Below are 18167 nucleotides of genomic sequence, written 5' to 3'. Positions count from 1 at the left end.
GATAGTGAAAAGTCGAAATGATAAAAACTCGATATAATTTCTTGTTTTCATCATTATGCTTCCGACATTTGACATTTGACCATGGTGGTTTTGTTGTTTCGAGTTTTCACCATTCTACAAACCTTATACTTCCATCATTATTTCTTTGTAATTGTATACTTGGTAAACATATTATCTTATATCGTCATCCATTGTATGATCTCTGTGCGCATGCCAGACAGGAAGGAACAACTACGATGTTAAAACGTCGAAGGTACGATGATGTACGATGGTGCAAATACGAAACTATGATGAAGAAAAATCGAAACCACGATGGTAAAAAGTCAATATCACGATGGTGAAAAAACAAAACCACGATGATGAAAAGTTGAAAGTTCGGTGATGAAAAGTCGAAATTACTAAACTACAATGGTAAAAAATCGGAAATGCGATGATGAAAAGTCGAGCAGACAGGTGGTGAAATCTTTCTTTTGACTTTTCATCATCATACCTACAACTATTTACGAACGTTGATTCGTTATTTCGACTCTTCGCCATCGTAATTTTGTGATTTGTTTGTGTGTAATGTGATGGCCCTAACGTACGGGACACCGTACATTTCGCGAATTTACTTGAATACACATTAAAAGTTTCAATGGTGTTACAAAAGATAAACAATTACTAAATAATAGAAGAATGGTACAAAAAAAAGAATTTTATTAATGTACCTTAAAATAATTTAAGATCTATTCATGTATTCTTACGGAAACGTTAAGTCAGTCTTAGATATATCGTCGAGGTGTTCCAATTGCTGCTAGATGCAGATGATGGCACAAATAGTGGCTGTAGATGAGTCCGAATATATCACAAGTTAAATATATTTGATATCAATTGTAAACCAAGTTATTGTACAGCATACGATAGACACACACCATACACCGTTCAATATTACCTCATTCAACAGTGATAGCGACAGAAAACTTTGTTTGCATAGAGCGTAATAAATCGATGTTAAATAGAACTACATGTTCATGATATCATATTTCACAACAATATATTTATCGTGTAAAATTTGAAACCCTTTTGTTATAAACATTGACACGATAAAATTTGAACTTTATAATTAAAAATCAAACTGAATAATTAAGAAATAAACAAAGTTTTGGTAAAGCACAAAGCAAAATTCTTCTGACATTGTACATGCTTTAAAAATATCTAAAATTTCGTCTGATTTAGCAAGACAAGACATGAACAAAAAAAAATCGTTATCTACTGTAGTATAGTAAGAGCAGGATTGTCAACAGCATGCTTGTACACATGTAGCACGGACCCTGAGATAACAAGGTAAGTTTATATTTTCAAATTATGTTTAATGATATAGGTAATTGTTCTTTGTTTAAGATGGCAATACATGTAACAAATACCGATCAATCAAAGTACAATATCGTATACAAGACCTATTGTCGCGTACATACCATTTATTAAAAAATGAATAAGTAAATGTAACCAAACATAACGAATAGACAGAACTTTTCTTTGTCGTGAAACGATTTAAGATAAAACGCTGTTCAGAGTCAAAACATGATAATAGACGAAAATATTGCGAGTAAAGCGAGTTGGCAAAAAATGTTGTAACATCTATCTGATATTATGTAACTTTACTGTAATAGTTAACTTTATCTATTTTCTACTACGAATTGATTCACCTTTAATAAATAAAACATTAAACAGGTTTAAACAACAGTGAAGTTAATCCGTCGAAGGAGTTACCTGTATTGAGTTACTGTTAACGCTATTTCGTTTGGCCAGGGTATTTTGGTTTGAGTCAGTATTGATCATATTAAATACGTTGTTATAATACAGTTTTAACTTTTATGTGTTGCGTTCTTTACAAGTGCAAACATTGTCACTACCAGGTCTATAGCTATTTGTGTGTATATTTTTTTGATCACGAAACCGGGAAATAAAAATATGGTCCGACAAGATAGTCGTTTATTTCTTTACAGTCTTTTTAACACTAACACCTTTAAAAATCTCAACTGTATGTCAAACTATACTTTTAATTACCCCACTTTATATACAACCTAAGTATAGAAGATGAGATGTTAAAGAACGCTTGTATCTCCTTCAGGGTTTGTTTCAAGCAGTAGTCATGGAAACTGAAGAAGACCATACGAGCGAAGAATTGCCCAAGGTTAGTAGAAGAAAAGTTTTTTTTTCTTTTTATTTTTATTTTAAGTTTTATTCAGTTGTTCACGTCTGAATAGATATATACACGTACATGTAATTACGAAGCATTGTGCTGGACATTTGAAAACATCACTTCTAACAACAATACCATCGACAGCAAGAACATCAACATAAAACATGGCTATATTGTATTTTTGTCAAGATGTTCTTTTATCATATGTTGTCCACTAACGTGTACTTCAAGATAACTCTTTATCTAGATTACCTCTCTGAGTAGCGACCTCTCAGGTATAATCTTAACAGCAAAAATACTTGAAATCGTATAACATAGTTTGTTAGTTTTCATGTTGCTGCATTCCCATACAAATAAGTTAACAGTAAGTTGAGTTTTATGAACATTGCATGAAACTAAGATTAAACTATAGCACTTAGGTGAGATATGTATAAATTAATCTTGTAAAGTTTTTTTTCAAAACCTATGCAATAATGAGACCAAACGTAACATGTAAGTATCAAAGAGCACAAAAAAATGACCTAAATTGATATCTTACTCCATATCAACTCACTCTACTGATGTCTCACAAGTCATATGACGACATTTAGAATTAATATCTTAAGGTAAATAACGACGCTATCTACGTGCATAAAATCATTTACACATTATAAAGTGTAGCCATTGGACTTATAGCGTTTTGCAGCATTTGATCTTCAATCATAACTTATCAATGGATCTTATCAATGCAAATTAAGCCTCGTTTTCATTTACCTAATTTTTAAAAACAAATAATCCGCGTTAAATCAGTATGGTATTCTATCTAGCCTCGTTCTCATTAAACGAGTCCAAAATCCACAACACACCACTATTGTACTCCGTCTAGCCTAGTTTTCATGTTCAGAGTCTAAATTCCATATTGTACTCGAAGGAGCTCTTTCAAAATGTGGTGTGTAATAATGAGGGCATTTTAAATTGTTGAATACAATTAATCTTATAACAAATTAATATCTCATTGTAGGCAAATAATGACCATATTTACGGACAAAGTGAGTTGATATATTATTGAAAACATTATGGCCCCATTTTCGGAGAAAATTTGATATTATATTGCAGGTACCTTCTTGTATATAAACAAAAACTTTATCCACGGGTATATAACGACTTTCAGGGTATTTAAAATTGAATCTTTATTACAGACAGAATTTCTTGATTATATAGAACTGATATTATATTGCTGGTTTATAATGACTGTATTCTACTGCAATTCATAATTGATACGTTACTGGTTTCCAAGCAGTTTCCGGCCCCTAGCTGTTTTCGGTCCTCAATCATTTTTATCCAGTTCACTCTATTTTACCAGTAAAAAAATCTGGAAAAAAAGTAAGGCATCTAAGTTCCTTCATCAAATCAGAGAGACGTTCGTTTCTATGCAACACAGCAGTTAAAATAGTACAGCCTTTTATATGTTTTAAAGGTTTGCCTATTGTTTGAAGTTACGTAATGGAATGTACAATATTTAAAAATAAGAAACACCTTTGGAATTCTAGTTTGATGCCCATGCGCAATAACTGAGACCTAATTCTATGTAAATTAATTCTTTTAAACAATATATTCCAGACGACATGGAAAAGGTCTGGAAGTTCTATTTCTTCTATAATCTAGACAGTGCTTACTGGGACTTAATTATAATCAAAATAAAAAGGTCAGAAAAACTTATATGAAATTATGCATAAAAGTAAGAAAAGGTGTTACATTTCGGGCCTCTTTTTAATTAAAAAGTAAAGTAAAAGCACAACATAAAAAACACGGTAATGCTTTACAGATACCTAACTTTGTTCTGTCAAAGTTTTGTACTTGTCCGTAGACAGATTTTTATTTTATTTTTTAAAAAGTAAGATTTTGGGCCGGTAACTGCTAGGAAAACAGTATTATGTGTATATAATGACTGTATTTCACGGCATTTCTCAACAATGTTAATTGAACTCTTTATTTCTCCACTGTTTTTCCTTGTTATAGAAAAGTTACTCCAACTACAATAAGGAATTCATATAAAAATTTTGACCTTGAAAATTGAAATAAGGCTAGATGGAGTACTATATGCATTTGATATAGTTATTTTGGACTCTAAAATGAAAACGAAGCTGTTTTGGGTGTGAAATGCAACTGATATGGATGTTTTGTAACGAGGCTATATGGGGTATGAAACATTTGATATCTGGAAATGGAAACGAGGCTAAATTGGTAAGATTGGATCCGAGTATGATTTCTATGGGAACGATCATATTTCACGGCACTTAAGAATTGACATCTTATTGCAGGTATTCAACGATCCTATTCACGGACATATAGAATTACACCCATTATGTATCAAAATTATAGACACGCCTCAATTTCAACGTCTGAGAAACATAAAACAGCTTGGCACGTGTTATCTGGTGTACCCTGGTGCTAGTCATAATAGATTTGAACATTCATTAGGGTAAGTGAGGTCAACTATTTAAATCTGTTGTTCAGTATATTTGTTTGATTGTGGTTTTATATTGCAAATCATTCACAAATGACATTTTAACGGAATCAGAATGCTATTAAGCATACATCAATAACAGCAACAGCAACGACCTTTTATTAGGCATTGCACACCTAAAAGGAATATACAGTCGGCATCGTTCTTGCGTCCACCTTTATTAAGCGACTTTTCTATTAAGCGGCCACATAAAATCCCTCCCGATGATTTTTACTATATAAGTTAATTCCATTAAACGACGATTTTATATCGCGGCCAGCGGCCACTAAATGTCGGCCCAAATGTACAAAATTCAGTGTTAAAGTATCTATTAAACGGCCGTGACAAACAATCGTCCCTACGGACATTCTCACCTGTGTAATTAGCGAGTAGGTTTGAACAAACAAATATTTTTCATGGTCATTGATCTTAAAGTATCTATTAAACGGCCGTCAATTAGACCGTCACAAATAATTGTCGTTTAAAAACGAATTGAATAACAATTGCAATCGTTTTAAAATCGGAAAGAAAGAAACAGTTTTCCGATAGTAATATTTATTGTGACATATTTTGTCAGAGCAATAACGTATCACAACACCGCATTGGCACAGTTTTGTCATGTGCTCAGAGTGACCTCCCTTCAAAAAAAAAAATCGTCGGAACGAGCGAAAAAATGACATACCCAATGATACCGGATAAATTGAATGAGGAAATCGTGCATGGAATTGAGTCTGAGTAAATAGCAAATGCCATCGTTTGTAGTCGAAATAAAATCGTGAAACGTAGTGGACTAAACATTACAGAACCGAGCCTTTCATTGCTGATGGTGTAGGTGCTCATCTGATGCTTTATAAAAAACATGTAGTACCCCATTAAATATGACACTTCGACAAAAAAATAATAATAAAATAAAATAAAAATAATGATAAAACTTTAATTTTTTGAAATCGGGGTAGTGTGAAAACTAATTGCTGAAAAAATCAAGAAGTTTAAAACTCATTGCGATGATTTGAAAGTATGTTCAGCAGGAGATGTGTATGAACATATTAATAATATATGACAATATGCTTTGTTTCAAGGTCAAAATGACCTGTTAATAGTATTATGAGCGTAGATCACATTTGTACATAAATTTCTACTAAAAAAAACCCAAACACATATTTATGACTTTTTTAAACGAAAGGCATAAATGTAATTATGACACTGTAATACAAATATATAATATTGTACAATTTTTGTTTTTATATTATATCTATGACTTGTAACATAAAAAAGTCTCGAATTTTCCAGAATTCTATTGAGAGACCACTTTATTAAGAGGCCACTTTTTGGCAGACCCTTGAGTGGTCTCTTAATACAATGTCGACTGTAGTAATAACAGGAAACATTAAAATGAGCCGCGCCATGACAAAACCAACATAGTGCGTTTGCGACCAGCATGAATCCAGACCAGCCTGTGCATCCGCGCAGTCTGATCAGGATCCATGCTGTTCGCTTACAAACCCTATTACAAGTAGAAAAACTGACAGCGAACAGCATGGATCCTGATCAGATTGCGCGGATGCGCAGGCTGGTCTGGATCAATGCTGGTCGCAAACGCATTATGTTGGTTTTGTTATGGCGCGACTCAAATGTTGTTATTCATGCGTTTCACCTTTTCAGTGTGTGTCATCTTGCTGGAAAACTGCTGCGAGCAATAAAAGAACGTCAACCAGATGTAGGCATAACTGACAAAGATATTCTTTGTGTTGAAATTGCTGGACTCTGTCATGATCTTGGTAAACTTCCCTACTACAAGTAATAATCAGGCACTGAAAGTACTTGTTGCTTTGTGACTTAGACATAATAGGGATGGAATAAGGCCAATGCAAAAAAGATCATAAATAACAATATAAAACTGTTGTTAATTATAATACACATATATTGAAAATAATTTGGTAACATTGCATTATTGACACTAAATAGTCAGTGAACGTTTAAATTGTCAATGATTTTTAATTGTCATATTAACAGTTGGTAACTTTAATGTTGTTATATTTGTTTTGGTCCTTCGGAATCATTGTGATTCCAGCACGTTAGTGTTGAAGGGTGAATACCACTTAAGCCGGTGCTAGGGGGGGGGGGGGCATCTCATATACATTTCAGTTCCATTAAAAGCCTCATTTACGAAATGAAAATAAGGAAATATTGTGTGTATTGGTTAACATTTTTACCTTGAAATAATCATTTATAACTTTTCCCATTAGTCATGCTAATAATCAAAGATTTATTTAACAGACTTAAACTCAATTTCATAATCCAATGCAAAACAATTTTTAACATATAAGCTATAAAACCTAAAGATCATATGACTAGATCTATCAGTTATTATTAATTCATCAATTTTGCATATTAATCGACATAAATTTTTACAAGGTTTCTGGTTTTCCTTGTGGCTTTCAATGATGTTTGCATAATCTACATGGCTATTAACTTCAAACACTTTTTGCCGACGCAAAATTGTTAATCACCTGAGGAAGCGTTAATGGAAAACCAGTCATAATCAGTTTATATTCTTCAATTTCGTTTGTAAGGTAGGTCTCAACATCTAGGAACTGCTTCTAAGCAGAAGCCTGCCGCATATTGTGATATCTGAGCTAGTGAACTCATTTTTTCTGTATATTGAGACTTGTCTGTCACCTCCGGAATATTGCAATCTGTGGTGAAGTCCCCACATAACTAGCTTTTGCATTTGCCAAGCAAAAAGCCACGTATTCTATCTTTCATGAAGCTTATTTTCTGTCTTGATATTGAAATTTCAGTTTCAATATCATTTTGATACTTTGAAAGTAAATGAGCCTTATTTATGCTGACTTTATCAGTAATATATATACCTTTTCAGGACATGGACCTTTTTCACATTTGTTTGATCAAAAGTTTATACCGACTGTGAGGAAAGGATGTAAGTGGAAGGTATGTTGTCAATGCTTCAATTTTAGAACAATGGTTAATGAATATGGATATATACACCTAATACAACAACGGTAGACAGTTTGCCAACAAGTAGTAAGCAAAATGTTGGCATACTCACATTTTGAAATTGGCAGTTGCATTGAATGATGTAACCATATATGTCTGCATTGATGTAAACAATTTGACTTGGATTGCAAGTTATAGAAGGTAAATGCATTAAAGTAAATAAATTGACTTGGAAGTTAAATGCATTGAAGTAAACAATTTGACTTGGATGCAAGTTATAGAAGTTAAATGCATTGAAGTAAACAATTTGACTTGTAAGCTAAATGCATTGAAGTAAACAATTTGACTTGGATGCAAGTTATAGAAGCTAAATGCATTGAAGTAAACACTTTAACTTGGAAGCTAATGCATTGAAGTAAACAATTTGACTTGGATTGCAAGTTATAGAAGCTAAATGCATTGAAGTAAACAATTTGACTTGGATTGAAAGTTATAGAAGCTTATTACATTGAAGTAAATGATTTGACATGGGTTGTAAGTTATAAAAGCTTTATGCATTGAAGTAAATAATTTGACTTGGATTGCAAGTTATAGAAGCTATTGCAAGAGCTCGATATCATATGTAAGAATATAAAAAAAAGTAATAACAGCAATAGAAACGATTTAATGTATCTTGATGCCTTTCATTTTTTATAATTTTCAGCACGAGAAAGCATCTGTTGATATGTTTGACTATATGTTAAGGGACAATGACAGGAGACTGGAAAAACATTTCCAGCGACTAATGATGGATTTTAAAGAAGTTGATTTAATATTTATTAAAGAACTTATTGATGTTCCTGCAGCAATCGACAATGGGGTATATATGTAGTTTATATATGTATTTTTTCGTATTTAAGTTTGATTTATGACAGGGACAGTTTGATATGTTGATTAGACATAGCGAAGTTTAGCATATAGATTTCATATTTAATATGGCTATACGGCTTATATTCTTTGATGTAAAAAAAGTTTTTTTAAACAAAGACAACAAGTAGCAAAAAAAATTGGGTTTTCTTAATATACTTTTTTTTTTTTATTCTTGTTACTGTACATGTTCCTTCATCTTGTTATTAACTTCAGAATAAAAGCAAAACTTTATTCCATTTTCATTAACTGTATATCGAGTATTGTTTTTCATTTAACATCTCTGTAAAGTAGATAAAGTAAAGTAAAGTATTATGCAACGACAGATCACATAAAGATCTTTTGTTTCCAGCTATTTCAGTCATTGAAATATGTGCCTAAATGTTCATATATATCTTATATATTTTGTAGAGATGGCCCTATCGTGGGAGAGGAAGGGATAAAAGCTTTTTGTACGAGGTAAGACAAGTAATTGTAATGTAAATAAAACAACACCTAAACAAGCACATTTCAAATACAATTTTACCAATAAATTTATGTTTTAGGTTACCAAATTAATGCACAAATAATCCGTATATTGTTTTAATTAAAACTATACCAGTAACGATGGCACTTATTTAGTAAGATTTATACGAAGTCGTCTGAGAACGGTTTGACTTCCTGTAAAATATACAGGGAAGAACTTAATTTATAATCGATTTTCATTGGTCAATTTGAAATTATAAACTGATTCAGAAAATCTCATTGGTAATTATAAAGTCAGTATAATAATTGAAAGGATATTTCAGAAACACGTCCAAATAAGTAAAAATTATTAAGGATTAGAGGAAAAAAACTTTCTAAATTGAAAGTTTTGCATATAGATTGTAGCAAATAAAACCAACGGTATTGACGTGGACAAATGGGATTACTTTGCGAGAGACTGCTTCATGCTAGGGATGAAAAATTCATTCGATCACACCCGGTGTATAACAAGTGCCCGAGTGCTAGAGGCCGATGGAAGGCTGCAAATATGTTACAGAGATAAAGTATGTATTCATAACTACCGGTTTATTCATTGACCTAAAATCGAAAGATATGATCTTTTACTATGTTACTTTAGTTTTGATTAAATAAATAAATAAATAAGAAAAAATACACATTTACAAATTTCACATAAAACTTTATAAAACTCAAACAAACCGAGTCTGCAACATTTTCAATTATGCTGTGTTGGGCTTTCTTTAGGGCCTTATTTTCTCTATTTTGAGAACTGAGTACCACTTAAGCAGGTGCTAGGGGGCGTGAGGGATGTTGCACGTATTCATTATCCCTCATGTACAGACTCAATCAAACTGAGTCTGCAATTCTCTTGTAATGTTGTTGTGATTAATGCTTCCGAAGGATAATTTGTTGTTTCTGTATTTTTTAATAACTTAAAGTAATCGGTAAATTGATATGTGATTTTAAAAGCAGTAACAATAAGAACAAGTAACATGTAAAACGTTTATTGCAGGAGGCTCATGATTTATACGATATGTTCCACACGAGAATGACCCTTCATAGGAAGGCATATCAACACAAAACACATAATATCATAGGAAAAATGTAAGCATTTTTATGACAGATAATATCTAGATTTTTTAGTAATATCTTCTTAACTATACTGATCAATTTAAAAAGGTAGACAATGTTAATGAACTTTACCAACGTATCATTTAACATGTTCAAGTTCAACAAACCATAGGAATCAAAATCTGGACAAAATTCATAGATCTAACGTTTTACTTGGTCATATTAATTATCATGATCATAAATGTGTTGCATATTTAATGTTCAAGAATTATGTCTCTATACTGAAAACAAATTTTAACAAGAGCCATGTTAGCATGGCCATCCCCCGCCGAATGTGTTTGCTCATTGTGAGAATGTACATGTATATGTAGTAGAACAGAATAATTCAATCTAAAAAAGTTCTTTGGTAATGAAAACTGATGGCTGAAGTGATAACAGATTTGAAACCTATGTGAATACTGATGGCTGAAAATAACAAAGGGCAATAACTGAAAAATAATGCAGGGTATGTTATCATTCTTGTGTGCTGCACTCCTCCTTAATGAGATCTACCCACCTATGAAGTTTCAAGTTGATAACTCAAATACTTTTTGAGATAAGCTCTGGACAAAAACTATGAAAAATAACAAAGGGCAATAACTCAAAAATTATAATGGCTAGAGTTATCATTCTTATGTGCAGCATTCCTCCTCAATAGGATTTATCCATCTATGAAGTTTCATGTTGACATCTCAAAGACTTTTTGAGTTATGCCCCACTAAGTTGAAAAATAAAGTATTGAAAATAACAAAGGGCAATAACTAAAAAAAATATGAAAGGCAGAGTTATCATTTTTGTGCACTGCACACCTTCTGAGTGAGATCTATGCACCTATGATGTTTCATGTTGATATCTCAAAGGCTTTTTGAGTTATGATTTGGACAATAATAAAGTTTGAAAAGTAACAAAGGGAAATAACTGAAAAATTATGCAGAGTAGAGTTATCAGTCTTGTGCACTGCACTCCTCCTCAATATGGTCTATCAACCTATGAAGTTTCAAGTTGATAACTCAAATACTTTTTGAGATATGCTCCGGACAAAAATGTCGGACTGAAGGACGGACGGACAGATGGATGGACGGACGGAAAGACAGACGGACGGAGACTTTTTTTTACATCCCCAACCGCCTTTCGGTGGGGAATTATTATGTTACTTAAGATGCTCTTTTGATGGCTTATTTTGAAGCACTAGTCAAAATGGGTTTGAAACATAGCAGGGTCTTTTAATTCCTTAATGTTAGAAGCTGTCCATTCAGCTTACGGATTGTCAATGGCTCCATTCCAGAGCCTGCTCAGACCTGAATTAATGCATGGAGGAGCACACGAGGTCGTCCTCCATCAGTCACCATTTGATCTTTTTGTTTCGTTGTGACTTAAATCTCAACCTTCAAATTTTATATTCAATTCTTAAATACGTTTGTTTTTCTGCAAATCAACGACTTTTCGACTTTTGCAAATTGTAAAAGCATCATGTAAATCTAAACTGCATAAGTCAATAAAAATATCTCATAATGCTGTTTACATGAACAATGATGTCAAATTGACCGTTATATACAAGTAGAGTGTTGTAACAAACGTATTTGTAGAAAGAGCTTTTTGAAATCAGAAATCGTCGAAAATGTTTCATATCAACATTGTGATTTTCATTACAGGTATTAAAACATAGAAATAAATTTTTAATCTTAACCTGGTACTTGTTATAGGATGTGTGACGCTTTGGTTGCAGCAGACGAGTTTCTAATATTTGAAGGCGAAAATGGGTATGTGAGTTTTTCTTTGCATACTCTTTTTTTCAAACATAAAAACCTTCATTTTCAACATTTTGAATTCAGTAAAGCGAAGCCTTCAGTTTATTGTTTTGCTCCATTACTGAACTGGTTTCATAAATATGCCAGTTTAACACGGTGGCGTATCATTTTGCTCGTTATAACCGTGCGTTACCGTCAAGATAATTTTTTTGCAGATTTCAGCCGCTATTTATATCTTTTTTTAATACAGTGATAAGTTAAGCATGTCGACAGCGATAGATGATATGAAAGCATACTGTCAACTGACGGATACAGTCATAAGAACAATACTACTTTCATCTGAAGAAAATTTGAATACGTCTAAATCTATTTTGATGGACATAATGAACCGAAAACTCTACAAGTATGTGGCACAAACACAAGGAAAGGTATCAGTTGTTGAAATTTAATTATATTATAAGATGTTGAATTAAAATATAAAAAAGGAGAAAAAAATGTTGAAAAGGGAGCAGTTAATTTTTAGTTCCCAAAATATTAGCCAAGGTACTCCCCTATTACTTTGTCTTAGCACGTTATGCAAGGAAATAAGAAGAAGCCGGGCCTATGTAATCTTGCATGATGAAACAAGGATTTCTTGTAACAAAATAGAGGATAATCGAAAAATTAGTTTATACAATTCAAGATGGTGGAATGTATTTCTACTTATCGATAAATGTGGAGTCTGTGGCCAAGTGTATAAAGTCGTTGACAATAAATCGCATGCCCTTCACCGCTTTGGGTTCGAAAAGTTTGGAAATCTTTCATTTGAGGAAGCTATCTTGCTAGTTTACGGAACGTTGTTGGTTCTTTTCTAGTGCCCGAGATTAAGTACATGTTTGTAAAGTTGCATAACAAAATATTATTAAACTAAATTCCGTCTAAGGTCTTCCTCAACCAGAAAAGACTATTGTTATATATGTTGTTAGCTGTCGGTGCCATTTAGATTATAACAAAAAATAAAATACGTATTTAAAATATCATTCATATATCACACATCTTTTTTTGTTATATTTGTAGGCTACAGGTAATGGAAATATAAATGATCCTGAACACATTAAAGAATATTTATTGAAGTTTAAAAATGAAAACGACGAGATGTTGGAGAACTTTGATGTTAAAAAGCTTGATTTGGAGATTGATGTATGTATTCGGGAGATTGGATATATTTCATAATTATTTATGACCCATTTATTAATCACAGGTGTTTGGGGTATTGACTGGTCACTACCCAAAAACCCTCTATAATCTCATACAATTCTCAAATAACTGTATCATTTTTCATGTAACATGTGTTTAAATTAATTCTATTGATATGGTTGATATTGATATATCATTGTGATTCAATGTAATTCCTTTTCAAAAATATAAATAAGAATTCTAATTTTCAAATTTCTATTATGATCGAATGGTACTGAATTAAAATTGCACCATATTTAGTTTAGATTTATACTCTGTTTTTTATTCTAACTACATATTATAGCTCCGTTTTGATCGTTGCAATTTTAAGTCTAATTAAATATAACTTTATGAAATATGTTGATGACAGATAGTGAAACTTGATTATGGCATGAAGACAAACGACCCAATATCCAAAGTAAGATTCTACAGTAAAATAGATGAAAATAAAGCAGTGGCCATAGCAAAATCACAGGTAATAGACATTTTCACATACAGTTTGACATGACATTTACTACTTTGTCTATGTGAATAAGGATTTTTGAAGTAAATACTTTATAAAACTTTCAATACCGTTTTATAATGCACGATTCAATGTCCATTTATATCATTATCTTATAAAGTCATATATAGTTAAGATAATTCAAGCAATACGCATATTGTGAAAAATCTTGACAAAATAGAGTTATCAAGTTATACCCCAGCAAACACCCGACGTTGACCCAACGTTGGGTCAACGTTGAATTTTGGTCGCGACGTCGGTGACCTTCATACAACGTCAAATCGACGTTGAATCCCCGACGTCTAACAGACGTTTCATTTTGACGTCGACTCGACGTCGGGTTTTGGTCGGTAATCTGACAATAGGTGAATTTAATTTATGAAACCAATATATATATAAATGAAAGCATAAACAGCGAGAATTTTAAGTTTAAGTTTAGAAAGGGAACATTATATATTCATTTTCTCCATCAAAACAACAGTATCACGTGGGTGGCTAACGTACGATATTCGATAGGTGGCCTCTGTAAACGGATAGTCGCAGATCAGTATGAAATATATTTGCTCTATTTTCGTTTAAATAATATCTTATCTCCTCGAATTAGTCCTAAGAAGTGTTTATATAATTTACAATTGAAGCTGTTAAACATTTTGAGGGCTTCATTTTATAGTGGTAAATAATTTAGTAAATTCGAATATGCGACTTATCGGATTTGAAATTCAATTGTATTGGCGGACAAAAAAACGACGGGTTGACAGACAAAGTTGTATATTCCAAACAAAAGAAAAAGGTAGGCAAACATTATATATTGTTTTTCAATGCTAATTTACCGCATGTTTGCTTGGATTCGATGGTTTATTTGATCATTGAAATGTTTGACTGGTAAAACTTAATGTAACGTGATTTCGCGAGATAATTATAAATATTTTTGTTTCCACGTAAGAAACACTTTATCATTTGCTATAGAACAGTCTGTATAATCGGATCAATTTTCCCACACTATATCGCCATGCCAAATAAATGCACAATCAACGGTAGGAAAATATCCTAGCAATTGAAATCAATAAAAAAGTTAAATGCAGTACGTAAGACTCTTATTATTCAAATGCTGGTAAAATTAAATTTCCTCTTATTTCTTATCAACATGAATTTCCCTTATATGAGGGGGCCAGTCATTTACACATGTATCAGATGCAGTTTGATTGTTGTTAAACTACTCGTTGTTAATTGACCCATACTGTTAGCATACCATGTGTTTCTTATATTATGATAATGATTCATGGCATTTTGATACATGTAAATGATACGACTTTGGTAAGATATATCTGAAAGCACATTGTATTTGACTAGCTATCTTTTTATTAATGTAATCAAACAACATATTATCCATCAGAAAACACATTATCATAGTTATAAATCAATAAAAGTAATAGTTTGTTAATTAGCCTGCTTATCAACAAGTTGTATGCTTGTATCATAAAACGGTTTTACACTAAGCCAGTCTGTCCTATATACACTTAGCAGACCAGATCATGCTGGGCAGAGATGATATCTATAAAAATAATGACAGTAACATGTGAATTTCTTTGGTGTTGTATGAGCATTTGTACAAAGTACATTGAATATAAAAAAATAACAATATCAATTTTTGCGGGAGTAGAATTAATTTCATTTTGGTATTTGTTATATCAGTTTTTTTTCATGCGCTTATGAGTTAACTAAGATTAATAGTAATTGGATTTTGCCTATTTATTAGACAAACATCCTTCCACCACATGGTTAAATTCTAAAACGATTATATTTCGTCTTTCAGATTGTGAAAATTATGATAATTCAACATGTGTCAAAAAGTTTAGGAGGAAGATGAAAATATTTAGAGGAAAAGAAAAATGAAAACCTACCAAGATTTTGTGACAGGTATATTTCAAAATATTATAGAAAATACAGTGATCTTATTACCCTTGATTTTATAATGAAATTCACGAAGCCATTTTTATCAAAATTAATAGATTATACAGTAGGTACACGAAACTACACATGGTTTAAAACTAAATTAAAAATAATAAGTATCTTTTTTTAAGTAGTTGGAGAGTTTTGTTAGAATTTCGTTTAATTATAATATGTATAAGTGATTTATTTCTTGCACTTGTAACTGATTATTTTATTTTTTTTAATTTCAGAAAGTGTGATGAGATCTCAGGTTGGAGACGGTAATGATACGCTTAAAGTATGCCCCAGATCGACATAGTGTAGGAGGACGAAAGAAGCTAGAATACCTAATGAAGATACATGTACATGAAACATTGCTATTTATAGTTATAACAAAAATATTCAGAATATTGTTCCATTTAACATTCAGATCTAGATTCAGTAATAAAATACAAAGACAAATATACAATCAGTGAGTTGGATAGATGATTGAAAAATCCCAAACTCAGAGTGATCAGTTCAGTGGTGATATAAGAAAAAACACATGGATGGATGTTTGCTATATAAAATGTCAGTGTTAATATTCAATTAAGGATTTTGTTTATCTTATTTCTAAAAACATGCTTAATTAATACATGAAGCGTTATTAAAGTACATACCGTCAAGTTTAATAGTTTCAAAAAATATTATGTAAATATTGCATTTGTTATAGTACCACACATTTCTTGTTTTGTACTTGTGATTCCTAGTATAAAAATAAATTGCTAAAATCATAAGAAATGCTTATTTATTAACCCTATTAAAGAGCTTCAAAATGAAAAAAAAATCATATTCCAAAAGTTTTGAATGAGGTTAAATCATGGTCAGAAAAATTTGGTCAGATAAGGTTGGCAAAATGGCCAGATTATGGTCAGAAAAGGTTGGATTATGGTCAGAAAAGGTTGGATAATGTCCAAATAATGGTCAGAAAAGGTTGGATTATATGGTCAGATAATGGTCAGAAAAGGTTGGATTATGGTCAGAAAAGGTTGGATTATGGTCAGAAAAGGTTGGATAAAGGTCATTTTATGACGTTGTATAGACGTCGGTTTCTGACGTCTAAAAAACTTTCAAATCCAACCTTCTGCCAACGTTTACCCAACGTCAGGGTCTAACGTCAATACAACGTTGGTACAACGTCTTTTGTTTGCTGGGACATGAGTGGCGTCTGGTAACAACTTTATTCAGAGGGCAAACGCCATGTTACTACAACAACTCAAAATTCTACAACTGTTTCATGTTTACTGTGCCGTGCATAACTGCGAACAAAATATTTACACACTTCTATCAAGAGGTGACGTGAACGCTTTAACATATCCAATTAATAACGCACGCAACAACAGAATGAACTATCTTGTTGATATCTAATAAAATCTTTATTTTCAGATTTCACATTTTTTACCAGAAACGTTTGCTGAACAGAGTATACGTTTATATTGCAAAAATAATTCACCTGACGTGATTCATTTTGTTAGAGAAGCGTTTTCAGCTTGGTGCTCACAAAATAATTTACCAAAACCAAAGGTATTATTTAGTTCTATTTTCTTTTCTCAAATTGGACAGCACTGAACAAACAAATAAAATGCTCTAGAAAAATAAAAGAATATTTATTCATCCATTTATTTACCGCCAAATGAATGTGTTTTTTTCTGTTGAAATTGATACGCCGGTGTCAACTGTTCTTAAAACTTTGTCCAACATTGTTTGGCAAGAAAAAACGGTTGACACCAAATTCATATTTGTCCTTTCTTAACATTTTGAAAACGACATTTCATGTAAATAAGATGTCCAGTAACAGAGATAATAACGTTATTAAATATTTCAAATATTATTTGGAATGCTTCAGTGCTGACTATTTGATTTAAAGATATGAAATAAATGAAAAAGAAATGTTGTGTAGTTCGACAGAAATATGTTAAGTATACCAGTTAAGCAAAACACAAGTTTATGGTTTTGTTTCATTTGTAGGGTGAAGAAGATGGTGAATAAAGTGTCCCATTGTCCTGTGTAACATCAACACGAAATGGTTTTGATATATACGAAATTATTGCATACAGAGCAGCAAATTCAATATATGTATATCATAAAGAATTATTAAAGTTTATGCAACTACACAGATATTATTTTCTCTTCTTTGGTTTTTATTTGTATAACCACTTCAAAAATGGTGGAGCGGGAGACGTTAAAATTACCCACCACTATAAAAATGACGGCAAAGGACTCGTTAAGTCCTATCCACTACTAAGAAAATACAATAGTTGTAGTTCCAGTTGGATTTAATGTGTTCATGGGTAAGTACAAAGTGAGTGTGTGTCAACACGAACTTGCAGAATTCAGTACTACGCAACATTAAGAACCTCCTGGCGTTATAATGACCGAACATTTCGAAGTGGAACATGAGATTGCCGTGCGTGATGAGACATAAAAAATGCAAAAACTCTCACATCCCTCTAGCACGATAGTATAAGCGGTACTCAATCCATGTTGAAGCATTTAAATAGACAATGTATTTTAAGAACTAGATTTCTATCATGAATACATGTATTGAGGCTATACCGAAAGCGTGCCAAAATAATATAGCAGTATGGAAACACAGCTTTCACACATTTT

At 32.0% G+C, this 18167-nt stretch overlaps 1 protein-coding gene across 1 annotated transcript; it reads left to right on the top strand.

The window, feature by feature from the left end:
• Positions 1 to 1201: 1201 nt before the first annotated feature.
• LOC132757076 (deoxynucleoside triphosphate triphosphohydrolase SAMHD1-like) lies at positions 1202 to 17651 on the top strand. The gene is made up of 15 exons (XM_060748257.1): positions 1202 to 1323; positions 2111 to 2173; positions 4483 to 4643; positions 6330 to 6445; positions 7549 to 7619; positions 8329 to 8484; positions 8943 to 8990; positions 9395 to 9559; positions 10027 to 10118; positions 11828 to 11884; positions 12123 to 12300; positions 12929 to 13051; positions 13458 to 13562; positions 16944 to 17081; positions 17526 to 17651. The coding sequence occupies exons 2-15, from the start codon at positions 2132 to 2134 to the stop codon at positions 17544 to 17546; spliced, it is 1473 nt and encodes a 490-aa protein (XP_060604240.1). The 5' UTR covers positions 1202 to 1323; positions 2111 to 2131; the 3' UTR covers positions 17547 to 17651.
• Positions 17652 to 18167: the final 516 nt, after the last annotated feature.

This window comes from Ruditapes philippinarum, unplaced genomic scaffold (assembly GCF_026571515.1).
Source record: "Ruditapes philippinarum isolate M1 unplaced genomic scaffold, ASM2657151v2 ctg5498_1_1_1_1, whole genome shotgun sequence".
NCBI lineage: Eukaryota > Metazoa > Mollusca > Bivalvia > Venerida > Veneridae > Ruditapes > Ruditapes philippinarum.
The sequence above is the reverse complement of the archived record's forward strand: the minus strand, read 5'-3'. Positions and strand labels throughout refer to the sequence as shown.